The sequence below is a fragment of the Clytia hemisphaerica genome, unplaced genomic scaffold (genome assembly GCF_902728285.1).
Source record: "Clytia hemisphaerica strain Z4C2 unplaced genomic scaffold, Clytia hemisphaerica genome assembly, whole genome shotgun sequence".
Lineage (NCBI taxonomy): Eukaryota > Metazoa > Cnidaria > Hydrozoa > Leptothecata > Clytiidae > Clytia > Clytia hemisphaerica.
In genome coordinates, this window is record NW_027103808.1 from 303,271 (window position 1) to 330,528 (window position 27,258).

At 34.4% G+C, this 27,258-nt stretch overlaps 1 protein-coding gene and 1 long non-coding RNA gene across 2 annotated transcripts in view; both read right to left on the reverse strand.

The window, feature by feature from the left end:
* The window catches only part of LOC136806507 (uncharacterized), a 35,814-nt gene extending 13,351 nt beyond the window's left edge, over positions 1 to 22,463 (reverse strand). The window contains exons 1-17 of the mRNA XM_067063093.1: positions 22,243 to 22,463; positions 22,026 to 22,056; positions 20,948 to 21,064; positions 20,602 to 20,719; positions 19,988 to 20,119; positions 19,464 to 19,608; positions 15,975 to 16,085; positions 15,664 to 15,737; positions 14,990 to 15,147; positions 5,175 to 5,397; positions 4,598 to 4,659; positions 4,262 to 4,321; positions 2,786 to 2,897; positions 2,262 to 2,309; positions 2,039 to 2,137; positions 1,272 to 1,316; positions 284 to 895 (exon numbers count right to left, since the gene is read on the reverse strand). Coding sequence (XP_066919194.1) covers positions 284 to 895; positions 1,272 to 1,316; positions 2,039 to 2,137; positions 2,262 to 2,309; positions 2,786 to 2,897; positions 4,262 to 4,321; positions 4,598 to 4,659; positions 5,175 to 5,397; positions 14,990 to 15,147; positions 15,664 to 15,737; positions 15,975 to 16,085; positions 19,464 to 19,608; positions 19,988 to 20,119; positions 20,602 to 20,719; positions 20,948 to 21,064; positions 22,026 to 22,056; positions 22,243 to 22,420 — 2,325 coding nt within the window. The 5' untranslated portion in view covers positions 22,421 to 22,463. The remainder of the gene's footprint in view (positions 1 to 283; positions 896 to 1,271; positions 1,317 to 2,038; positions 2,138 to 2,261; positions 2,310 to 2,785; positions 2,898 to 4,261; positions 4,322 to 4,597; positions 4,660 to 5,174; positions 5,398 to 14,989; positions 15,148 to 15,663; positions 15,738 to 15,974; positions 16,086 to 19,463; positions 19,609 to 19,987; positions 20,120 to 20,601; positions 20,720 to 20,947; positions 21,065 to 22,025; positions 22,057 to 22,242) is intronic.
* A 736-nt stretch (positions 22,464 to 23,199) lies between these two features.
* Positions 23,200 to 24,961, reverse strand: LOC136806497 (uncharacterized). The gene is made up of 3 exons (XR_010846571.1): positions 24,870 to 24,961; positions 24,140 to 24,279; positions 23,200 to 23,352 (listed from the first exon to the last, which is right to left on the reverse strand). It is a non-coding gene; the product is annotated as an uncharacterized lncRNA (long non-coding RNA).
* Between the last annotated feature and the right edge of the window lie 2,297 nt (positions 24,962 to 27,258).

Here is a 27,258-nt window from a genome sequence, read left to right on the forward strand (position 1 = left end):
CATGTTTTATGACAATATCAAAACGGAATTAAAAAGCTAGTTCGAATCAGACTTTCATTTTTAAGTAACATTGTCAGGAGCTACTAAAAAAGGGATTTAGGTCTTGGTATTTTGATCCTGTTCTGACGAATATATGTGCATTTCGTGGTTATATTTAAAGCTCGAATGAATGTAGCATAATTGGTCAAAACAAACTTTCTAAATGAGAACGGGAAGAAGTCTCTTGAAAAATAGGGTCCGAGTCTTTTAATCCTGAATCTTTGAAAATATGATCGAAGATTACCTCTACAGCTGGTTTGAAGATATCTTTTGGTGGATTATGAAAGCGCAACGAATTATCTTTATTTTCTTCCGTTGGACTGTTACTGCTATCATCCGTAGTCAGATTCAGAGTTCGTTTAGGAACTGGTTTACATAACAAAGTACATGTTTCACCATCATCAGTAGAGGAGGCTTCCAAATGCCCATTTATCGTTAGTTTCTCTTCCATTTCTTCGGATAATTCCTCTTCTCTGGCAATCTCCGGGGGATCGTTTTTATTATTTGAAGACTGTTCTCCCGGACCAAGATTATGAGTAATTTGTATGTCATTTGCGTCCATAGTGCCATTGGTCAACGGTGGTGATTCTCTGGGAAGGGGTACACGAACTGAAATATTTTCTCGATACGGCATACAAGTACAATAATGTCTGTTAATGTCTTCAAACTTCCTATTTATACCTGGTACAGACTGTTTGACCGGCTGGCCTGGATAGAATTTTGGTGTGTAGCCGGTAGAGCTTAATGGTTTGATTCCATTTAGATAATCTTGTGCTTCACAGGGAAGTAAGAACCAGCGAAATCTTTCACCTTCCTCGCCGAATAAAACAGTTTGGTCACCACATTTGCAATTCATCTGATAGGATAAAAAAATTCAACATATGTCAAAGTGGGCTAAAATACTCCAAAATACTCACTCTTTACAGTAATTCACAAGGATAAACATATTTCCTCAATTTATGAAGATTCTTATTACGAGGGTTTGGATGGATATACTGTAGTGTATTTAATGGTAAAATTTGATTGATAACTTGTTGGCTCACAGCAGCCTTTTTCAAATCATTTTTCAACTTCACCCCATATCCCGTAACTACACCGTGTATTCCACTTTTTGTTTACGTTACTAATGGGCACCATCGTGTAAACGTCAGTAAACATCAAAAGCCAATAATACACAGTGAACAAGGTTGATCAGTTTCATAAAATTGGGATTCCACAACAATCCTACCTACCTTGTGTGCTTTTTCAAACAGGCTATCAGCTTCTTTTAATAACTCCTATAATGGAAACAAAAAGTTAAAAAAATAAATTCATTTTAATGTTTTTAAACTGATGATGGTGGTCGGATGACACCGAAACGTCTTAATAAATTTTGAATTTACATAAGTGTTCCCGTTTCATATCAGACACATATTTCATATCGGGACAGTGTCTTCCTATTGTTATATTATGCTGATGTAAGCAAAAAAATTTAATTCCTCTTTCTAACCAATCTTGCTTCACATCCGTGTCAATTTAATGCGAAAAAAGCTTATAAATTAAAATTGAAGAGTAAGCAAACGATATTACTCTTATTTAATAACAAAACCTTTAAATAAATTTTGATTTAAAAATAAAACGAATTCGCTTCCGTGTTTACAATTTTTGTTGAAATTATTCCAGAGGATCAACCAATTTGAAAACAAGTAGAACCAGCTCGTGGGAAAAGGTGTTTTGCTACAGAATAAATTCCCTACCAATTTATTGGTTGGCCTTAGCTATCTCCAAGCAGATACTGCTTTCATAACAAGGTTTGTTAAGGTTAAGGTTTGTTAACTCGTCGCAGCCATTAATAGCGGAAGCGTTGGACTGCATGGATGTATGATTGGTTGTGAGATTAGTAGCTTGATTGCTTAAGGATCAAACGGCTTAAATTTGAGTGCAGAATACTTAATGCCTCATCGACGAACATTCCACCGTAGGGAGAAATATTTCAATGAATATTTTTAGAGTAGCATACCTTGTAAGTTTTATTATAAGCTGAGTATGATGATTTTGAGTATGTCATCCCTTCTTCGGTGTATTTGATTGATCCCAACCATTTTCGGTCTTTAAACACCTATAGAGGTATTTGGGTACAATCATTACACAGTTTTTGTATACATTTCTTTCTAAGTGGCGTATTTTACCACCTTAGTTTTGGCCGATCAAATGCACTACAGGATGCACTGATCCGTGCTTACCTTATGGTCTTTATGCTTCCATTCACCGGTTTCTGGATCGAATAAATACTGAAAATGTAATGAAGATTAATTTCAGTGGTTGGTTACTGGTTATCGAATGAGCACGAGGAGCGGTGGCCAAATGTTACGAGGCGTCAGCGCAACAATCCCTGATCGAATCCCCACTCCTTTCATCGTTTCGTTTCGTTCATAGATAGACGAGCCGGCTGACCATGGACTCCGTGAAAACAAGCGAAACACCACTAAATGTCTTAGACTATCCACGTGGAATATCAAAACTCTGGGGTTCTTTACTAATAAAGCAGGATATCCGGGGGGTTCGATACTTCGAAAAAAATCAATATCCTCAACAGTGGGGGTAAACTTTTTTTGAAAAGCCCAATATAGAGATGCAAATAAACTAAGAGTACCCAATACCACAATCAGTGGAAAACTCCATTGATGAATGTCCAAATAATATTTGACAGGCTTTACTAAATCCAACAACAATCTGAAAACTCGTTTATAGTCTAATAAAGACAAACCTGAGGCAGCAGTTTCCATCCTTTATCTGCTATCATTTTAACTGCTTCGATTACAAATTCAATTTCTTCATCTGTGAAAAAGTATGGTAAATTCAAACGGGTGAAGCCAGGTCTAAAGAAGAAATTCAATGAAAAGCTTCGAGACAAGTTTGTTATAAGAGAGCTGTATGATCTATACAGGGTTTTCACGCCAATATATCATGCCTAAACACAAATGTAAAAGAAATGTAAATTTCATTATCTTGATCGTTCATTTAAATTCCAAAAGAACATACCAAACCTTCCGTCTCGGACCCTTTCTTGCGATCATCAAAAGCATACGTATGAAACGTACACTTCGATGAAAAACATTAAGGGGCCCTCAGGAAGGCCGAACACCATCAATAGCACTAATGATAATTTGTGACAGCTTGACTCATACGATGTTGGTCCTCCTTTGAGCAAAATTGTTTGTTGTTCCTGGAGTTCAATCCATGACATGAAATGAAACAGCCAGTTGATTTGAATTCGAATTGTTGCGATCTGATGATTGAGTCAAAGACTAACCAATATTCCCAGTCAAGAGGCTTTTATATGTTTTTGATAGAACATTCCAGAAAAGAACAAAGTGTAATCCGATGAAATCCTGAATTTATTTATTGATTAGAAACATAAAGATTGACAACCTTATAAACATTAGTGTTTTTTTACTGTCTAATAAATCAAATGTTCTTATAAAAAGAAAGTTGTTGTGTTTTGTTGTTACTAGGAGACAAATAAGAGAGAGAGAGGGAATGTCGAATAAAAATGACTTTATGCGGATGGTGTAATAAACAGTAATTTTGCATACTGCAATCTAGAATGTTCTCTCTATCTGCGATGGTTTAACCTACAGTAATATTTTTCTAGAATGGTCTCTCGGAAGAGTATAAAAGCTACTCGAGTCGATATTTACTTCAGTCTTTGACTCAATCATCAGATCGCAACAATTCGAATTCAAATCAACTGGCTGTTTCATTTCATGTCATGGATTGAACTCCAGGAACAACAAACAATTTTGCTCAAAGGAGGACCAACATCGTATGAGTCAAGCTGTCACAAATTATCATTAGTGCTATTGATGGTGTTCGGCCTTCCTGAGGGCCCCTTAATGTTTTTCATCGAAGTGTACGTTTCATACGTATGCTTTTGATGATCGCAAGAAAGGGTCCGAGACGGAAGGTTTGGTAAGTTCTTTTGGAATAGTAGTCGTGTATGTCAATATATATTTTTTTCATACGAGCTTTTAGATTTTAGATGGAGGGAGAGGCCAATTATGATATGTTAGGGCGCGTGTTTAGCTATTATTCATTTTCGAGCAACTGATGGACGATGTAAACTAACGAGGTAGATCGTATTTCACAAACATAATTATCATAACAATGTGAAAGAAAGAATTTCGCACTACATAGCTCAGTGAGCTCAACTTCTTTCGAGTTATTAAGAAATGACGGATACCTGAGTATTTCTTTATCTGAATGTTCACGATGTCTTCTTAAGTGATGGCGATCTAATCTCCTAAAAATAAAAAGCTTCGAGGATATACAAAATATCTCATCTCATAAATTAAAACTTTTAAGTGGATTTTTCGAGGCATTTCAAGCTGTGTAAAATTAAAACTCAACTGATGCAGCATAAAATTTAATACAACAATTTGTTCAGCGATATTTTTGCTAAGCTGTTGGCATCTATGTTAATGGATTGGTGTTCCTTATAGATAATATAATATGCAGTTTTGTAGAGATCTACTTGTTAAGCAATAGTTTCGTATGTGTATTGCACTCGGTTACTTACTGATCTTCCAAGAGCAGACTTTCAATTTGCAAAGCTACATCTTCGTCCATACCAAGCAGTTGCTGGAAATGAAGGGAAATGTAATGGATTGAAAAAACACGTTGCTATTTAAAGTAAAACGCACGCAGAGTGACTGTAAAAGGCTATACAAGTTCAGGTTTCACGGAGTGTTTTTCTACCCAACAACCGGCCTTCACAGTGGTTCAAGTCAAGACACAAGAAAATAAGTGATTTATCCATTTCTCGTAGATATTCGTAAACATGGGAAGAGATGATAATCAAGCTTTTTAAACCAGAGACCAAAGTTAATTGACCTTTGTTTATACAAAGACCGTCCTAGCTTATGCTATAGAGGGAGAGTCGACCTATTGAAAAAGCCCTGTTTTAACAAATTTAACAAAAGTAGACAAAAGGTTTAATACTTCCCACCCTAATTTATGGGTGTGCATCACTGAGCTTTTTAAACCCTGAAAAACTCTGATTAAAGATGGCGGATATAGTTTTAGTCCAGGGTTTTAAACAAAGATCACAGACCTGTAGCGTTCGCCAGGAACAGTTGTAATATGAAAAGACTCACTTGTGCGTACGGTCCTGCACATGCGCACCCACCACGTGATTGTATGCCAAACAAATCATTCAAGAGGACAGACACATAATTGTGGTGTAGAAAACGTTGTGAATCTTTGTGTTTGATGAGGAAGGAAAAGATAGGTAACTTGTTGTTGCCATTGGCGTGGATAGTGTTTTTGTTACCAAGGACAACCAGGTTTTGTGTGGATGACCAACTTCGTTCAGCTAACCTAGTGATAGGAAGGACAAAGTATACAAAATTTAAACAAATAGTTTTAAATATGTCACTTTTTTAAGTATATTATCCTAAACATTCCTTTCACTGTTATCTTTTCAAAAACTTTATTCTGTCACAGTTTTTCTATTGAAATAGATTTCCATTGCTATGGACAAAATGTTGCTCAAACCGATTGAACAGGTTCAAAACATTAGTCTTAGGGGACACTGCCAGGCACTGCTTTAAACTTGATCATTCGACTGATGTGTCCCTTATACAAGTGTTCAAAGGGAAGAAATCTACCAAGTCTTATGCACGAAAGCATTGCATTGATTTAAACTACATTCATTTTAACTATTGTTTTTGGTATCAGTCTTGTGATTGCTGAATATACACAACCCCCACAAATGAAAGAGCTTTCCCAATGCATAGTAGTCAACGTAAACAATGTGGCCATGGCTTTTGTACATACAAAAATAATTCTACATGTTGATCTGATGAATCATTGACACTCCCTTACATTAATTCAAGCAACATCTAAAAACATAGACTAGTAAACTAGTCGGTTATTACTTATAACCTTATAACCTTATAATAAAACTGTCAATCAAATAATGTAAACACTAATTAAATATTCAGCGCGCGTGAGAGAAAAGGAAAATAACCGACTAGAAGCTACTTCCAACGCCTTTTTTTCTTCACCTAAAATCGTAAGGAGAGACATACAGATTTCTGTATGTCTGACCCGTGCGGGATTGCATTTATTTTTCTTTCTGTTTATTGCGTTTTTAGAAATGCTCATTTATTTATATGTTCCCATGTTCAATGTTACTATGAAATATTATTTAGTCAAAAAAGTTGGATGGATTCTCAAAAACCTAAAAAAAGTTGTAAAATTAAACAACGTTTTTTGAGGGAAGTAGCTTCTAGTCGTTGAAATTCAGAAAAGAGACGCAACTTCTATTTGGAGCTTGATTTTTTGTATAATGGGTCTGTTTTCAACGACTAGTTTACTAGTCTACTAAAAACACAGAAAATTGTAGGTCCGAGCTGGGGAAGGTGCGGTCAAAATCATTGAAAAAAATGAAAGCAACTTCTGACACTAAGTGGGGTGGTCAGAGCTGTAACATTCAATAAAAACCGAGTTTTATAATACTTGTATAACCCAACAATTACTCAACGCGGGAAAAAATGAGCAAGACAATTTATCAACGCGAAGGGTAGCCTATACTAGACGTCACCTGCATTTTTTTGACGGCAATTAACGTCTATTCCACTTTGCGATTTTTTCGAATGTTTTGAGCCCGGGTTTTCGGGCTCTAAACATTCGATTTTTTGACGTCACTTTTAACTTTCGAAGCTCTAGCGAGTGCCTCACTAAAAACCGAGATTTTTTATCCCGTTTCTTAGTGAGTTCCACTTTGGTGCGCTTTTGAAAATAAGGAACCAAACGGTGGAGGGTGCGATCGGTCTCGGGCAGGTAGTGGGCCCTTATATGTAAACTCCATGGCGGACAGACCCAAACAAATCAAAACAAATCATAACAAACCAAACGGTGGTGCGCAAAATGGTAGACCTCTAGAGTGAGGAGCGTTGGAGATACAGACGAAAAAACATAAACAAAGCAATGCAAGGGAATCTGTTTTTGTTTTGGTTCAAAGGTTTGGCAAATTTTTTAGACAGCCAAAAAGAGGAAAAAATACAGCAGTCAGTCAAGTTTTGCAGTGTTTTTTTTTTGTGTAGCACATGAAATATTTTTAAATGAAGGAAGTTTTTTTTATCAATGATGGATGAATTATTAACAAGTAAGTTTGATAGTTATACAGCTCAGTAACTTTATTTATTTTTCTCTAATTACACATTGTATATATCTAGTTAAAAACTATGAAAGAGACAGTAGATAGATGGTTTAGATTTTATGTTTATGAAAGCCTCTACTGAAGAGATGCAAACCTTAAACATAAGACTTATTCCATCGTCCTTGGTAAAATGGTGTTAAGTCTGGGTCCGAATCCTGTGGTAGACAAAACTATAAACATTTTTAAAAACCTAAAAGATTATAAGGGTACAAGAGGTCTCTTTAATTTATCAAAAACAATGAAATAAACCATATGTGAAATAGACCATATGTGAAATAACCTCCTGTACTATGGAAGTGGCAACTCATCTACTAGCCACGCTTAGCATTATTTGACCGGGGACAAATTTTTATTTCATTATTAGATCCAGATATTGAGTGGTCAATAGAGGTAGAGTCAAACTGTGTTGCATGTAAAACACCAGTTCCAGTCAGTGGACAGCATGTTTATAATGTCAATCCAGTGATAAGATCTGCTGATCAGTTCTTGCCAAAGCCAGTGCTAGATCGTATCGGAATAGCCAGTCAAGGTGGTGATGATAAACTTTGCAGAAAGTGTAGAGATTCGTTATTCAAAATAAAAGATTTGTTCGCAAAAATTTCAACTTTACGAGAAGAAATGATCAATCCACAACAGAAAGAACTTGAGAAAACCAGGCCAATTTCCAACTGCTCTGTCCCAACTCCCATATGCATACCCAGCGACAATACATGTAATTCCAAAAACACTTCTGTTGATTCTGATAATTCTCACCTCCATACTGGTGTGAAAATAACATCGCAAGGATGGTCAAAGGAGCGTACACTACCTCCAGAACTTGCATATATAGGGAAGGCCCTTTGTCGTGGGAATATCAAAGATGTGGTTTTGGCAGCATACAAACAGCCTAAAATGAAGGAAATTATACATAAATTGGTCATCAAAGACGTACAAAAAGAAGCAGATGACATGTGCTGCAAGAAAAAACCATCAATCCTGAGAACAACTCAAAAATCAAAAATGAAAATATTTAGCTTTCAAGATTTGGTGAAAGAAATGGAAAACAAAGCCCCACTCAGCAAGAGTTTGTTAATGGCGATTGCAATCAAGAATGAGAAAGATTACCTCGCAAACCATTGGAAGGCATCAATATCGTCTGCCATTTATCTGTTCTACTGAAAAACCGCTGTTGCCATATGAATGCATATCAAATCCTCATCAATACCATTTTGCAACATTCAAGTCATACCGTGAGTCAATCAATTTATATTTATTCACTAAAATGAAAAATGGGAAACAAGTCTATATTTTTTGTGTGCATTCTTGTTTGCCTTTAAAATATTCTGTCATAATTTCATTTAAGCTTTGCTGTTCAAATAGTAGCTAAAAATAAAGAGAACTGAAGGCAATTCTATCAACAACTACAAAAAAGTTATTATTTAATAAATAGTTTTTTCTTCAACGTTTACTAACGTACAAGTCTATATTAATCTATCTATTCCTGTGTTAACCATGCACAGGAGACTAAATAAAAAATTATCATTCTAGTGTAAAGGAACAAATTTTAATGAAAATTTATTCAAAATTTTATTAATTCCTAAGAGAACTTAATTTTTGCAAAGAAATAATTATAAATAGTCTAGTAGCTATCATAAAACACGCCATTTTTTATTTTTCCTTTAGAATACAATCCGCAGGTTACAGCCTCTACGTCTTACAGTTCAGTTACAACCTATTACAACAAAATGAATGAGTATGGTGTAGATTTTGATAAAAAGCTGAAAGACAAGGTTGAAGTTGAAACAGAGAGAATTGCTCAAGAAAATGAAGGAAACCTCATTCAAGTACTGTGCAGGAAGAAGATACACACACTAAAACGCGTTCCAAGGATATCTCTTGATAAAACCGCAGAAATCCCAGTCAAAGTTATTAAGTCACAAAAATTGGGAATATTTAACATAGCACCAGATAGTGACAGCGATGAAGAGCAAGAGCGTCAACACAATAGATTTTCTGATCATAAAGTAACTATTGACTATAATCATTTCAAACGAGACTTTCACGTACTCCTTGTTATTCATTATGATAGAATGATACTTCTCCTTAAAATGAACTCGGAGACTTTTTTTGCTTTATAAAATATGAATTTGTGTCATTACTTTAAAATTAATGGATTAATTTTCCTTCAAAAATACAAATTCACTAAGATTTGAAGTTTTGAAGTAATTAACCCAAATATCTATTATATATAGTTTTTTTTTCTTTGAAGCTCGAATTACGCAGTGCTGTGCTGAAAATACCTTCAAAACCAACAACGTCCCGGCCAGTTGATAATGGGCGCAAGGTGACTATCGATAATCTTACAACGTAGTTGTAAACATCAACAAGATTAAAAATTTTATCAACATTTGACATTACTTGCTGAATTTGAAGTTCATTAAAGGAAAACAAAGTTGTAGGCAGTGATAATTTACTTGAAGTTGGTATCATTAAATCATTTCGTAATATTTGCTCAACATCTTCCTTTTGGGATTTGGTGATAGATCTGACCTTTACTTCTTTGATACACATCGATAGATCGTCAAATAACTGAACTTCATGATTTAAATCACATATACAATCCCTTGAACAATAGTCACAGCAATGACACCCAACCATTCCCTCCTCTCCTGAAGCCTCGAAACTTTCACGTAGCTGCCTCCTTCTACAACTCTCCTTATTTTGTACATAAGTTCTCATTTCATCACTTGTAAACAGCATAAGCATGCCATTATAAATTAAGTGGCATTTACTTGGTTCACCATCTCTCCCTGCTCTCCCACATTCCTGAATGTAACTTTCTATTGATCGAGGTGGTCCAAAATGGATGATCTGAGTGATACCCTTTGTATTTACACCCATTCCAAAAGCTGAAGTGCATATCAAAATTTTGATGTTACCCCCTTTGTCAGTCATGTCTTCGACTATGTGTTCCTTCACTGGATCAGGTGTTTTAGCATGAAACATATCTACCCGTCGTTTACGTTCATCAGGTACCGAGCTCGCATAGAATTTATTTCCCAAAATAGCTTTGAAGTGTTTGTACAATAGTGATGTTTGTTTGCGTGATTGACAAATAATAAGTGTTCGAGGGTAATCATGTAAATTGTTTTGAAATATATCATTGAAGTTGTCAAAAATCTCTTCTACTCGACATTTTTCTACTTAGTTGACACTGAATCTAATATTGTCTTTCAGAGGTGATTTTACAACAGAAAATGTATTTGAATGACAGAAAGACAAAAGGGAATAAATTTTTAATTTGTTGGTTGCAGTGACAGTTGCTGATAATGCAATGAAGGGAACATGTCTCAAAATTGAGCGAAGTTGGTCTAATTTGTAGTACCATTTTCTGAACGCATTGCGGTTAGATTGAGAATTCTGATCCAATCCCCTAAAAAAATGTTTGATAGGATACGTTTAATTTCTAAATTATTATAACTTTGAATTGTACGTACCCATCTTTATCTTTATTAATATATAAATACGAATTTGAGCTGATGATGTTTTGTACACAGTTATATATGTTAAAAATTTGTATATAATTCTGAAACAATTTTTTAACAGCATCTTACTTCAAAATGTAGTTGTCACAAAATAAAAAGAAAGATGCCGAAATGAAATGAAATACCTTACCTGTTTTTTATTATGGGCCGAAAGTGTCAAAAGTGTGAATAAATTTTTGCCTTGGTATTGAAAAATGTTTTTAGAGACTCAGGAGTATTTTTTCAATGAACGCTTGAAATGTCACGCAAATTTTGATAATTTCTAAAAGGCTCATCTTTGAAAAACTGACAGTTAGTGGAAGTGTCTTTTTAATCTGCCATGAAGTGTTATAAAATTCCTTATTGAATGATACGTTCTTCTACTAAGAAGTCTAAAAAATGGCGTAGAAACAAGAAACTGAAAATTGATTACAAAACATACGTCACAAACACGGAGTGCTGACTTTTAGTTTTAATGACTTGTTCTCACTTGTTTCCGTAATAAAAAGAAAATCGTTATTGTGAACTTTGAACATGCTTTAAATGGAGGTATTTCCACTAACTGACTGAAATAATTTTATATATAAAGCTTCCAAAAACTTTGCCTTTATTTGTAAGAAGTTCTATGTCGCCAAACTCATTGCTGAGGTTTCAGGCAATAATACATACTTGCCTAGTGACATAGACTTCAATACCATCATCAATACAAATGAGGAAATGTGTAAGCGCTTTGGTTTAGGATTGATAGAAAAAATGAAAACTCTTCCCATCATGTATTGGATGCCAAAAATGCATAAAAATCCTATTGGTTTCAGATTTATTGTAGCCTCTAAAACTTGTAGCACCAAACCGTTGACCGCAGTTGTTTCAAATGTTTTTAAAGTTCTCTACAAACATGTTGAAAGTTTTCACAGAAAATCAAGATTCTTTTCTGGGTTTAGCAAATTTTGGGTGGTTCAAAATTCTTCACCGGTTATTGAACATCTAAATCGGATAAATGCTAAGAAAAAAGCACAAAGAATTTCTACCTTCGATTTTGCTACACTTTATACCACTCTTCCTCATGAATTACTTGTAAAAACTTTGACAGATATCATTAATTTCGTTTTTGATGGGGCATGTCGCAATAAACTTGGATTTTCTGCAAATTCAGTCTATTGGACAGCAAAAGGAAAAGATAACAGATTTTTTACCAACATTTCCTTATCAGAGTGTGTTGAATTTTTAATCAAGAATTGCTATTTCAAAGTTGGTAATCATATACTCAGACAAAACATCGGTATCCCGATGGGAATAGATCCAGCTCCATTTTGGGCTAACCTTTTTCTTTATTATTACGAATCTAAATATGTACAAAATTTGATATCTACTAGTTCTCCTAGAGCATACAATTTTCATTCAGTTGGTAGATTTATTGATGACCTTTGCGCTATTAATGATAGAGATGATTTTTTCTCATGTTATAATGATATATATCCGGAAGAGCTACAGTTGAAAGTTGAACATCATGGAACACATGCAACGTTTTTGGATTTAGATATAAGCATTGAAAATAACATCTTTCGCTACAAATTGTTTGACAAGAGAGACGCCTTTCCCTTTTTCATTGTGAGAATGCCACATAAAGATAGTAATTTACCATCAATCATCTTTTACAGCTCTATATATTCTGAGGTCCTACGCATTGCTAGATGCACTCTTCTTTTTGAAGATGTTCTGCCCAGAATTTCAGAACTGTTCAAGCGCATGCTCAATCAGGGAGCTGAAAGATCTTCTTGCGAAAACAAATAGTAAAGTGTTTTGATAGATTTCCAGAGACTTTTATGAAATTCGGAGAATCTTTAAATGGTTTTTTAGCGCAACTGCATTTTTGAAAAATTGAAACATTTTTTTTTTTTTTTTTTTTTTTTTTTTTTTTTTTTTTTTTTTTATTATTATGTATTGTATGTTAGTTTTCTCAGTCATTTCTTTTTCGTTCTTTCCCGTACAGACGGCTGCACGGACTTTAGGTGTCGAACCGGGTTCTGGGCCTACTTTTTAAAAAATTTGTGTTTTTTGTCGTTTGTCTTGTTCTTGTTCTTGTCTGTTGTTTACCTTTTTTGTTTCTTTGTATTTGTGTGGGAGTTTTTGTTTATTTTTCTATGTTTGTTAGTTTGTTTGGACTGCGGGTCGGTTCAGGGTTATGCAATCTGGGGGAGGCTGAGTGTTGGACGTCCATAAAACATGTTTAAAGCCGCTGCACCTGTCGCAAGTCAGGGACTCCAGATTGCATTGGTTGGGTTTTTGAGTGGGTTTTGGTGTTTGTGTTTTTCTGCTTGGCTTTTTAAACTTTATGTCTATTGGTTTGTTGGTTCTTTTTCGCATAAAATTCTCATTTCTTGACAGGATGTTTGATTGGTTTGATTTATATATTTAGAAAAATTCAAAAAAATGGAAAAAAAACGTATAATTATAAAAATATTAGTGCCTTTTTATGTTTCATCTTTATTTTATTTCGTATTTTCAACACTTTCTCTCCTTGAGGTCAGATCTCTGATCTTCACCATATATACTTATAAAGTTTCCATAGTTCTAATGAGAATCTTGCTAACTCTTTTTGAAAAGAGAAGTGTTTGAAAAAAATGACAGTTTCTTACCATTCAACTATACAATGGGCTTCATCAATTGCAACACCAATGACATTCTCTTTAAATGTTTGGGATGACAATGCATTTCTCCAAACTGGGATATCTAATACTTCCGGCGAACAAAAAAGATGACTGACTGCCACACCGCCCTCATCAGTTATAATGTCATCTAACTTTGTGTGACAGTTCAGGATTTTAGCATTGAATCCTTGCTTTTGGAGGGTATTCATTTGGTCGGCCATCAAAGCTTTCAATGGGGAGATTATTAAAATTGTCGAATAGACCGGTTTGTCTGGGACAGACTCATACATAAAATCATGTATCAGTGGCAAGCTTTGATAAATGAGGCTTTTTCCAAAGCCTGTAGGAACACTAAAAAATACATTTTTGCCAGCAAAGAATTGTCTTATGCATTCAATTTGCTCGTCATGAAAATGTTCAATCTCAAAATGTCTACAAGCGAATCTAACACTTTCTTCAAACTTTTCCATTCTAACTGTGTAAACTTTTCTCTAAATTAAAAAAAAAGAAGATTATGTATTTGCAGCTACCAAAAAGATTATCTCTGTTTTGTGTTTAAAGCAAAAAGGTAAACAAACTATGTGAAATTCAGCGAAATCCAAAAAAATTCTCCATCGCCAACAGCTCGCAAAGTTAAATAATTTCAGTAAAGACATGATGCATTTATCCATATAGACGACTTGAGCTACGACTGAGTGCGACCTAAGCTCCCGCCACCACGGCTGTTGAAAGCTACGGCAAAATCGCGATTGCCGAGAACAAAATCGGAGCCCGAAAACCCGGGCTCCAAACATTCGAAAAAGTCGCAAAGTGGAATAGACGTTAATTGCGTAGAAAAAACGCGGGTGACGTCTAGTATAGGCTATCGAAGCTCCTGCAGTAGCGAAAAAATCGAATTGGCGTCAAAGCACTTAAAAGGCTTCCGAAAATCGTCAAAGTGGAACTCACTAAGAAACGAGGTGAAAAATCCCGGTTTTTAGTGAGGTGCTAGCTACGCGAAGGACAAGTTTTCGAAAAAAATAAGCTCGGCTCAAATTTTGTTAATAAACGGTTGTAATTAAAAGGTAAGAAAAGTAAGAACCTTTAGCCGATCTGCACTAATCAAGTAATAATAGACCTGTATATAAATTACGTCACGAACATCACTTGCCTCGTATTCAAACAATTACCATGGTGATTGTGTCCCTTGAGACATTAAATGATTCTTTTATGAATAGGAAGTAGTTTTAATAAAACCCACTGGGAGTTAATCACCATGGCAATAATTTCAAAACGAGGAAAGTGCTTTTCGTGACGTAATTTATGAAAAGGTCTATTATCAAAAATAATTTGGTCGACTAAAACTTCTCAGTAAGCAAGGATATCATAGACTCACATATGTAAAAAGTGTAGATTTTGAGGTGGCATTATAATTTACTTTCAGATTGTCATAATTTTAAGTTTGTACTAGTAGTGTACCTAATTTGAAGGTATATTTCAACTTTGTACCACCAAATAGATGTGGTCAAGTCCAACTCCAAAAAATGAGAAAGAACACATTTTCGGCACAGGTTCCTTTGGTCTGAGTAAGATCTTTAAAAAGAAGACGTCCTTACTTTATGAGCTGTTGGTCACGTGCAGCGATATTCTTGATACCGACCGTATCCTTCAGTTGAAAAACCAGACCAGCCCGTATACTTTCGATGATAGCCGGTGTTCCTCCTTCTTCTCGCATCTCGATGTCTTTCAAATAACGGTGCGAGCTCTCTGTCACCTAAAATTAGAAATTGAGATTCTGAAAAGTTAAAATGGAGATTTTTACGAGTAATCGAAGCTATCTTTGAAGTTGGAGCTCCCTTGCTGTTTATATACCGCCGGGAATTGGGGATAGTAAGCTTGGCTCGACAAATTTTAAAGCAGAAAACTTTAGAAGTAGATCATATCGACGTAGAGATGGGCTACTCGTCTGTGTATTTTAATTCAACGATCGTTATGTTCAAAGAACAAAGATAGCGAGTATATGTATTTTCACTTTTGAGGACGGTAAAGTGACAGAGGTGGTTTGGAACACATAACCCGCAGTTTTGACCGGCAAAATTGAGGACGGTGAAAGTGCTGATTTACTGTCGTCCTCAGTTGCAATCAGAATCTAGACAAATCAGATCCTGTACGTCTCCGTCACAGAAAAACACACATACATAAACATGCTTTTACAATATTTAGTACGGTTTGTGTCTCAAGACAATACAGGTTACATTCTGTCACGATGTACAATTTGAAAAGGACTTACAAAGAAAACTGAGCCACCGCCACCACGAGAGGGAATCGGGTTCGCAAATAAATTCTTCTTAGCAACCAAAATACCTATGATCAACACAAAATGTATTATTCAATGCATTGTGATTATTTGAGTAAGGCCGAAATCCCATAGTTCTAAATAACGGTCAAATGATAATGGGATGAAAACTCTATTCATCTTATCATCTGAAAGCAATTATGATAAAAATAGTAAAAGTTATTTTACCTGGTTACCTAAAAAATAAGCTCTCTCGAGGGTATAACAGCTTTAGCACTAATAATTCTTTAAAACATCAAATGTACCTGGAGTTTGGGGACCACCAACAAATTTGTGGGGTGAAATAAAGATAGCGTCTTTGTAAACATTGGATTTGGTATTTGATGAGGGATTCATGTTGATCTCAACGTATGGTCCTGTATCAAAATAAGAATGTCCATATAGGAATAAGAATTGGTACTCATAAACAATGCTGTGCTTATCAGCCATTAAGGTTGATCCCGGAAGTAGTACCTCTGAGGGTCGCAAAATTCACGATTTTTAGGATTTTTTTTTTTATTTCGAGAGAAAAAGTTTCAAAAAAGTCTCCCTAATGGGCACTTTTTCACTAAAAATTGGTCTCTCTAAAGGTCGCTTTTTGGTCCGCACATACCCCTTATACGCCAACCCTACAACTCCGGGTGATTGACAAACTGTTTTAAAAACAAGTCATGAATTAGCAAACTTTTAAGTGCTTTTGAAGTACTTGGTGGGAAAGAAAAATAATACTCATGAAAAGTCTCACATGACCTCTCCAAGTATGTCCTGATGATAACAATATAAACAAGTGTCAATATACAGGAATCACGTTTCTGTGATATAAACACTTTTTGATAAAATAATATTTGAACAAGTTGGTAATTATCTTTTTCAGTGCGACTGCGACAAACAAAATAAGTTGGTTGTAGTATAAAGAGATTCTCTAATAAAAATGGATTTGAAAAAATATAGTCTGGCAATTACAATAATTGTTGTTTATTTGATAACAATTATGATGTGCACGATTTGGATTCCCATAGCTGGACACGTTACTTTCAAATTAACTTGTACATCAAATGGCTCTTTCCTCTGTAACATATGGCCTGTTGTTGATCATTCAAACAACCCAATGAATGTTACTGTACTTATCGTTGCAGGCGTGTGGACATTGTTTTGGAACACGATATTGATCGGTATCCTTCAAATATCACGCCAGATTGAAAAGTCCGCCGTATTCTTGTTCCAGTACACATTATTCCTACAAGTCTTGATGCTTGGAGTTATCATGAACCATTACGTGAATGCTTTTATCATTCAGCATGAAAACGACGATGACGAAGATTTCTATATTGACAGAATCGGAGAGTTTTCGTCAATAACTCAACAATTATTTTTGTGTTTTTACGTTGGGTTTCGTTTGTATTTAACGTACAGAAACAATGGCACAATGATCATATTTGCAGCCTATAAAGTTTTTCTTCTCGTTTTGATTACCGGGTTAGTGTTTGCTATTACTTATGGGGCACAAGAAAGCGACATAGGATTTATGAACGTTGCCTGTATATCGATGCCAACCGTCACCGTCTTTTTCTTGTTATACACGATGTGTCGCCGTAGCAATCACCAGGAGAACAAGATCCAACAACATACAGTTTGGTTCTTCTTCCTAATCAATCTCGCGAATGTTATCTCGTGGACGATTTTAATAAATGTCTTAGCTCAACATGACCAAATGTTCAAAATGTATCAAAATTGTGAGGAACAAGACAATTGTCAATTCGAACAATTAAAAAACAGTTATTTTGTTTTCCCAATAATCTGCCCATCATTGAGCGCTTTTGCCAGCATTGTGTCAGACGTCCATCTTCGCAAAATGTTCCTTCAACTGTTCAACTTACAAAAATGTTTGACAAAGAAACCAGAACACAGAGGAGATGAAAACAAACCTCTTATTGGACCTCACGAACAGGAATACGATAACAGCAGGCCTCACCAACAAGTACCTAAGAATTGGCAGACCCAATACGGTGCACATCAACCAAGATATGAATCTGACTATCACACCATGCCTCATGAATCTCCAAAACAGAATGTTTCAATAGGAGCACACGAAGAGAAGTTAGATATCGAATCGAATTTCCGAGCAATGGCTCATGAACCAACAGAATATGATGTAACCAAGGGAGCTCACAAGGAAAAACAACAAACTGAGTTCGATCCTCGAAAAATGCCACACCAGGCACCTGAACACGACATGACTCGAGGGGCTCATGAAGAAGAAAAGAAATTTGATTCTGACTTGCTACAATGGCATATCAACTATTTGGACAAAAAGGCAGAGGAAAATAAAGTAGTGGTGCAATAAATAAGTATGCATACATGACGATTTGATTGACGACATGATCAAATTTTCTTAGAAACGTATAATATAATAGTATAATTAGTATAATCGTCAGCCGTGCAAAATTACTCGAATCTGATTGGTTTAGAGGAGTGCGATTAATCGTTAATTGCACTATTACCACTTTTTGCACTCTTCGGCGGGGGGACACTTTTGTCCCCTTATTCTTTTCTCTCCCAAGTCCCAGTCAGAGACTTTTTTTACTATATAATAAAAAACAAAGACATTTTTTTTTCTTCAATATAAAAAAGGACAAAGAAATTTTACGTTACAATAGCTTCTTTTAATTGAAAACAAAGAAATTACACTGCAATGTTTTCTTTTTAAACAAAAGAAAAAAAGGAGGTTTTCGAATGTTTACAAAAAGAAAATATGATTTACTAATGATTATTTACTGACGATTACCTCGGAATCGTATGTTTTGTCGTGCAATTAACGATTAATCACTCGTAACAAAGGAGAAAATACCGTAATTTACACTCGTCCTTCGGACTCGTGCAAATTACTATTTTCTCCTTTGTTACTCGTGATTAATCGTTAATTGCACTCCAAACCATACGATTACTAGTACTAATTATATAAGTATAATTAAGGATTTTTTTTGATTATTTTAGGGGATTATAGGCTATGATTTTCTCAAAATTTTCTTGTAAAGTGATATAGTAACATTTAAACTTTTTTATTAAACTGAACATTCGCACTGAATTTACATTAGGATTTTTTAAAGTCGCTTGTGTTATCGGATGGTGTGTTTCTTGATATTAACAATCACGATCAAGTTTCTCTATTACACCCATTAACAAGTCTGGACGCTGATTAGACCTACCTGATGATTAAAGTTAGAGCAAGTAGGGAAGTGAAATGTAGTCGAGTGCTGAAACGCCGACGGGATAATCAGTAATCGTTCGAGTTACGACAATTCGAGTGTGAAAGGCAGCGATATAGAGAGTGGAATTTCTTTGAATTTGCGCCATGTTTAGGATGAAAAATTCAATCTAACGCTTACTTTACTTTCACGCAGAATATTTTCGAAATCTCGGGATAAATTTTAATTTTACTGGCGTTTGTGTGTAAACTACGCAGCTTAAGCGTTTTGGATGGGAAATAAGCGGCTTCATTTCACATCAAAGAGTTCCATATCTAGCTCCTTTCGGGTATTTATACTACCTGGTAACGAAACTTTTTATCCCTAGGCTATTATGTGTATGTTTATTGGATGATTTAAAAAAAAGGTTGGTACAGGCTAGTAACACTCCTATTCCTGGGTTGACTTTGTAAAAATTTAGAGGAAACGATCCTATGAAAAAGAAATCATATTCGTCTAGTATGGACTAGTATAAGTAGCAGCTGGAAATTATAAGAGATCTATTGATACCTGCAGTAGCGTAGTCGAAGAAAACGAAGCCATTGTATTTGTGGAAGAGGTGACTGATACTGTCCACATCCACAAGATGACCAGTGACGTTGGAAGCTGCAGCAAAACAACCAAGAATCGGCCGCTCTTTCTCCATTGACAAACTCTAAATTGAGAAGTAGTTTATTCGTAAATCAGCCACCTCCCTCGTGAAGAAAAACTTACGCCATCGTCTCAAATTCACAACGAAGGGAGTCATTCGGAAACAGCATGATAATTCTCAAAGAGACGAGAGCTACAATGTCTTGTAAGCAAATTTGATAAATATGGTTTATGAATACTATTAGACCTAAAAATGTTCTCATGTTGAAGGAAAAGTTTAAATCACTATTTTGAAACCATTTTTGCGAAAATACTCCGCGAAAATCACCTTAAAATAGTCTTTTATTATCCTCCTACCTTTTAATTTCACAAATTTTGATAACTCACTAAATTTCGATTAGCAAGAATAAGGTAACAAAAACACAAACACTAGAGAAAATTACCTTTAGTAGAGTTTCTATATGTTCCAAATCAATTGATCCATTCTCACTTTCTCTTGACCAAACAATCTTGCTCCCTATTTCTTTCCAAGGCAGCAAATTTGAATGATGTTCATAAGGGCTGACAAAAACAATCTGTACAAGAGAAAAGATTGTCTCATTAAAATTACGACATCAAATCTTAACTGCTAGAAGAACTAATATCGGGAAAGAGTTTATAACAAGTTGAAAAGTTTATATCACTCAGTGTCAACTGATAGTTTTCAAAACAAGGAGCAATAAATGCTGTACACTTCTTTTTAAGAATGATGTTTTTCCATTTCATCCTGGATATTTCTAGCTTTTTGGGGAAAATCATCCTAGAATATTCTTATGGTATATTCTTACATATAATACACACTTGAAGCATTTAAAGTTTTTTGTGAATGTAACCAGCCTTTCTTGAAGATAAAAGGCAATTTTCAGTTAAAAATGCTCCAAAAATGGCATTCTTAGGCTCAGTTGCCAAATTCCATGATGGTGACATTGTTAGCATCCGTAACTTTTATGGCCAATTTCATCATGAATATTCTTATAGAGTATATTCTTATAAAAGAAAGTTAGATAACACTACTCACAGGAGGTGCTTTCAAATTCAAAGCATGTAACAATTTATGGACAGCACCGGTACATCCATTGGAGGTGAATATCACAGCATCATGTTCCTGTGCATTCACTGTTTGACGAATCAAATCTCTAAAATATAATGGCAAAATTATAATTCACAAGTGCAAAATTTACCCGAAGGGAATAATCAAATAATCATAATGCATTTTCATGGTTTCATTATTGATAACGCAGCAAATGAAACTAGATTGTTTAACTACATTTTGTGATCGTGATTGACTACGATTATGAGTGATCTTCATGGTACTAAGTAAGGTACTCTCTGATATTAAGATAATGGTTGAAAAGTAATCAAACCTGGACTCCTGTCTGAACATAGAAGTTTGTAGTGAAGTGATGCTGGTGCTTGTGTGCGTGTTACCATAATGTGGTAATACATTCTCACTGATGTAATCTTCTATGAATTTCAACGATCTAAAATGTGCAAAGCTCTGGATTAGCCTGGCAATTTTCAGAAAAATCTATTAGGAAAGGATCATCAAAAACTAGGTGTGATTACAATTGGAATTCATTTTGTTGGAAAGACAGTTTTTGATGCTTGAAAACTGTTGAAATTATTCTTGCAAATATCTTTTTTGCGTCATCCATCAAATACCATCTTTAAAGGAGATCTAACGGCAAAAATTTTGCTATATTTTTTTTGGAAATTATGGAAACTTTATATTGTGGGGATTAAAATGAGCTATATTATGTTGAAAAATTTTAACTCAATAGAAAATTATATTCCTTTAAAGATTTAAGCGTGTGACGTCAGCGCTGAACAACTTGTTTGTTAAACAAGATTTTCTCTCTTTTTCTCTAAACTTTTAGTGAGTTTTATAAAGAAAAATTTCTTGATAAAATCATTTAGCACATTCATTTAGACTTCTAAATTCAGAGCAAAATGTCGTCGAGTGAATCTTCAAGTGAAGAAAATGATTTCTCAGACATTTTTAACCATTCTACTGATGAAGAAACGGAGTTAGACACATCAGAAACAGAGGCATTTTTTTTGCTATAAAACATCTTCTTTCCATAATTTTTGTCTACAAACAGTTTCTCTATCGAAATAAAAGTTCAGCGCTGACGTCACGAAACCCTCTTACTTTCAAATAAAGAGATATTTTAAACAATGATAATTCAATCAATATGAAAGATTTTGCACTCGTTCTTTTTGCAATGGGTTTTATTTAATTAGGCCTGTACTCTGTCAAAAAATAAGGATAAAGAAATTTTTGCCGTTAGATCTCCTTTAAATGTAATTAGTTAGTTATTTGGTTACCTTAATTTCAATCGCTAACGATTCAACAGGTTTGATTTCACAAAGATTTAGGCCTAGACTTTATCAACTAATGCATTGTCCGAAATTTAAAAAACTAGTTAGAAATTTTCTTACCTCCCCGAGGCTGTATAGTCACAATAAAGAACTGGAAGAGAAAATCAAAATGAAATCTTTAAAACATTAAAAACATTTAAAATTGTAATGCAAAATTTAAAAATTTAGTTTAAAGTCGTGGTGTTTGAAATCAAGGTCAAATTTCTATTGATTTGCAGTGGAACAATCAATTTTATGATAATTTCAATTTTATGATACTTTCAATTTCACACTGTACCTCTCCTGTCACCAAAAGCACCATTGAACAATTTATCCTTTCCAATTACGTTATTATTTATATACTGCAATATTGCATTGTCATCAGTTCGATTTGTTTCGCAAGAATCAGGACTTTTTGTTTTGAAATCTTCATTGATGAAACTACCATGGAACTTTCGTCCACCGAAAGCATCCATTTTTTTTTAATAATTTAATTTTCAAGATATTTTTCTTTATCCTATTAAGCAAAAATAAATTAGATGTTTTTTTATTGATAATGATTTCAACAAGTGTAGAACTGGAAATAATTTACTCAATGTATGAAGAGATTATGAAGGAATTTAAAAGATGAATAGAGATCACAATTTGATCTCATAAACTTAATCTACAATAATAATTTTGAAGATCGCCTCTTTTTAAATTTAAGTTATGAAAAGGTATTTTAAATCAAATACATTTATTAAGTTTTTTTCATTCAATGCAATAAAATGTATTAAAAATACTCTTTGTTTAAAATTGTACAAAATATGTATAATAATTTAATAACAAATCATTACTTCAACAATGCTTTAAAAGTTGCTCTTCATGTCTGTATATAAACTTTTGCATCAATGTGACGCTTCTTAGAATGAATTTAAGGCTCAAATCTGAATTAATTATGTGATCCTTAAGATATTACTAAAGGCAATTACTAATTATAGTGAGAGTGTTACAAGTTATGGACTGGAGATTATTTAACTATTTGATAATAAATTTAATACAAAATTAAATTCGAACTGTGTTAAAATGTTTCAAACCAGCTTTAATTAGCATTGCAGGTAGATGGTAAAAGTGCAGCCACTTGAAGATAAAACTTTCTGATGTATCAGCCAGTGTTAGGGCTGAAACATGTTGGAAATTCTAGCATCTAATGATATTTTTGTCTCCATCCTCTGTCCAATATACCTCTCACATTAATTAATAATTCCCTTTCAAAAAAGATATAAAAAATGCAATTTTGGTTTTAAATCCTTCCAAACCAAGACAATGAACTTCAAACAATGTATCCCTTCTCATTGTGACAAAACATAATTTTGCTATCAGAGTGTTATCAAATCAAGGTGGATAAGGTGGATGCTCATCAGGATGTCTAAAGAAAACATAGAAAACACAATAAATCACAAATATGTTCCTCCTACCCATAGATTATCTATTTTTTATTTCCTTATCTATTTCAATCTTTATTTGAAACTTTTAGGAAATCCTACAAAGCTTATATAAAGCAAAAAATTAGCTTTGTCTCCCCCCCCCCTCAACAGCAATGTTTTAAAAAGGTACAACTGCCAATTTTTGGAACAGAATTTAGCTATGTCAAAAATATTTCATTTTCTGAAGTTAATTTTGTTCAGTTCTGTAGATAAAATATTAAAATCATTTTCCATTGGAAGGGATAAAATCTAATTGTGTGATAACTTTCAGAAGATGGTCAAAACTTTTTAAACAAAACAATCAAATTAAAAAAAAGGAATGAAATTGCACAATTACATCACAGAATCTTTGTTTCAGAGATTTAAAATGACAAAAAAGATCAAAGTGCTGTCTTTTAATGTAAAAGTAAATCAAAATTCGCAAAATTAAGAATCAACATAATGATGATGTAACTAATAGAATGGCAAAAATCTGCCATTGAACTTGAACCAACTTGAAATTTGTTTCAGCCATAACTTCCAGAGTACAGTCCAATTGGGCAAAAATGATTAGTAGCCCATTAAAAATAAAGACATCTTTTTTATGCAAAAATATTGGCTCTTTAAATAAGAAATTGAGAAAAATTCCTTTAAAGAAAAGGTTTCTGTGGCACATCCAGTGCTGCTGCAAAGGTCCCAAATTGTTTTCTAAAAAAATAGAACAAATACTTCCCAATTCATGACACTTACTTGAATCTCTCAGCAATTTTGTTTGGCAACCGGAAAAAGCCTTTTACCAGATTGGAACGATTCCTCAACGAGTCTTTATTATTTGTTGACTTATGATTGAATTCAACAAATCTTCTGTATACTCTTGAAAAACCATAACTCTAGTTATAAAGAAAAATTCAATAAATTTAATATAATCTGTCAAAATCAGAAAAAATCAGCCTGATATTATACTGGGGGTCTCGTAAAAAAAGTCCTGTGTCAGACCACTTCTGTAAGTTTATACGTAGGAAAAATTTGTTGTGTATCATAAAATCTAAATAGTATTCTTTTTAATTACTTGACAATAAAAGATGACATTTTCAGACTATTTCCCTGTTGCATTAAATAATTTGCCCTTTAAAATCTCTAGTGTTTTGCGTTTTGTGATCCATTGCTGCATTATTGGGATTTGTAGATAATTTTGAAGTTTAATTACTGTTGTGTTTTTAAAAAAAGAAACTTTTTCTTATATACATTTTTTTTCTACTTATATAGAAGTGGTGTTAGAACTTTTTTTGGGACACTCTGTATAAAGTATATTAAAATGTTGTATGATGCAGTTTGATGCATCATTAAAAAGTCTTAGAAGAAATTGTAGAATAAATTTTCAACTTTAAATTTAAATCTATAGCCTTGACCTTCTGTGAATCGTCTTAAATTTTGGTTGAAGGTGTTTATAAAAAAACAAAATCTGAAGTTTAAAACCAACCCTTCCAATGGCATAAACTGTTGCTTTCTTCCCAAACCATAAAGCTGCTAATGCCATAAACTTTTCCATTTGAGTAATATTTTCTAAATTACTAGTAGAATTTCATATTTGCTTTCATACAGTTCAGGGCATATATAGCAAATGCCTTTTTGCTGGGCAAATATTAAGCAGAAAAATATTGGATTCCACTTTGTACAAATAAATGGTTTATTATCCGCTAAAATATTTCTCGTTTTCAAGCATAATTCCAATTTATAAGACCGTAAAGCTGGTTTCTTGGTAGCTTTTTATTCAAAAGTCTTATTTTTATTTTGTGACGTAACGTCAAAAAGAAGATGCTCAATTGTCATTGAACTCGTTGCGTGACGTCAATTTTTGAAATATGTAGCCTCCATGGAAGCTATATATTTGAAAATATTGGACAGCAAAGAAGCCAATCAAATGTCGCTATTTATGCGCGTCGGATAATAATGAATTATAGGGCCCTAGTACCATAAGTTGGTCTAATGTCGACACCCCTCCTGATTAGGTGCTTATTATATCATGATAATGTACGTTAGCGTATTATGTGCTTAATTAATAGAACTAGGTATCAGATGCCTGTTTTGACCACCACCAGATGCAGTCAGGACTTCCTTTCAATTAATCGATATTACGCGTGCGGCAGTGTGTGCTATAATATTTTGGTTTCGCTTTCGATTTCAAGCAAAGGTCTTAGCAACAGGACGCGCGTTCATAACAACGGGGCTGGGTAGAAAAATCTAAACATAGAATTTAAAAAAAATACCGATCATTCTATAGAACACTAAACATATTTAGGCGATGGGAATTTGATGTTCTGTTTACCGTCGCGTTGCAAAAAATATTTGATGCGGCAAAATTTCATTATTCATTATTCATTATTCCTACCTGGTGCTTCCCATCTCCAACGAAGTTGAATTCCACCATGAAATCGAGCTGCTTTCACTTTCGAAATCAAAATGACATGCGCGAAAATTCAAACGCGTTCGAGACGCGTCTAAAACGCGAATTTCTAAAACGCACTTGTAGCCGCCCACTGCGTAAAAAAATGCCTGTCCCGTTCGCGGACGTGATTGGAACCATGTCTTTTACTCGAGGCGCACATTTTGTTAGCGAAGCTGTTATTTTTTATTCACATTGAGTGTTTTGGATAGCTTGGCCCAGGAAAAGAAGAAAATAATGAGTTTTTAAGAAATACATGATGTATTTGAAACAACAAGGATGAGAGTTACCTGAATAAAGTTCAAGTTCCCAAGACAATTAATTAAAACTTGAAAACTTAAAATGAGACAAAATGATAGATTGCAAATGTGCAGTAGCCAGAATATCAACCAACCAAATTTTGTCATTCAATTCCCGAGGCAGCGCTTCGATTTTTAAGGCCTTGTTTATACACTAAAGTAAAAATAATTCTGCACATGTAAATGGGTCAGTGTTTGAGGTCCGGCAAAATTTCCGGGAAGTAGCCTATCCGGCACAGTACGCGGATCTAGGTGGGTTTTGTCTCCCTCATAGATCTTTTTCTTGGGAAGTTGATCTTCAAATTAGTTTTCAAGGTTGGCTTGGCTCTTAAATTTTCTCATCTATGGCTCAAATTTTATGCAATTTCTCATAGTTTTGAAAATGTTAATTTCATTTAAAAAGCGCCGGGTTATTTTTTCATAAATCCCTTTAGAAGTTTTGCGCCGTATTTTTTTGCTTGCTAGTCAGCGCGCTTTCGCAGCATTAATCTTTGATATGCATTTTGGCGGGACGCTAGTGTGACTAACTGCACAATCTACTTATAGTGGGTATTTTACAAGAACATTTCGGAGTTCCCGGTGCAGTGCAGACCAATTTGCCAAAAATCATGCTCCAGAGAGCACAGGAAGTGCTTCCGAATCTTCCGGTGTTCCAGAATCCTTCGGTGTTCCAGCAGTCAAGAACAAGTCAGTGTAGCTGGAACCTCGATATTCCAGGATTAGAAAAAGCTATACCTGTTATCTTTTTCTTTAAAGAATCAACAAGCCATCAACATCGATAAATTACACACATTCCCTCAGAAACTTTTAAAATTATCTGCCATTATGCCTTTCTTGAAGCCGTTCCGAAATTAACCAATCGGGTTAGGTATCGGAATTCCTATGGGAGTTCTTTTCCGAGATTTGTAAAATAGCTAAGGGGTCACTCACAAATCGATTTTAAGTTCAAACAAGACGACTCAGAAGTCGAAAATTTCGCATAATATTCGAAATTAGAGAAATTGACCATAAAATAACGAGGTCAAGCAGGGGGTATCTGCTGTACAACGACAGACAATCATCTGTACAATCATCACATGTTAAACGTGATGCATGAAGAATATTGTACACGAGGTTGTAGATACCAT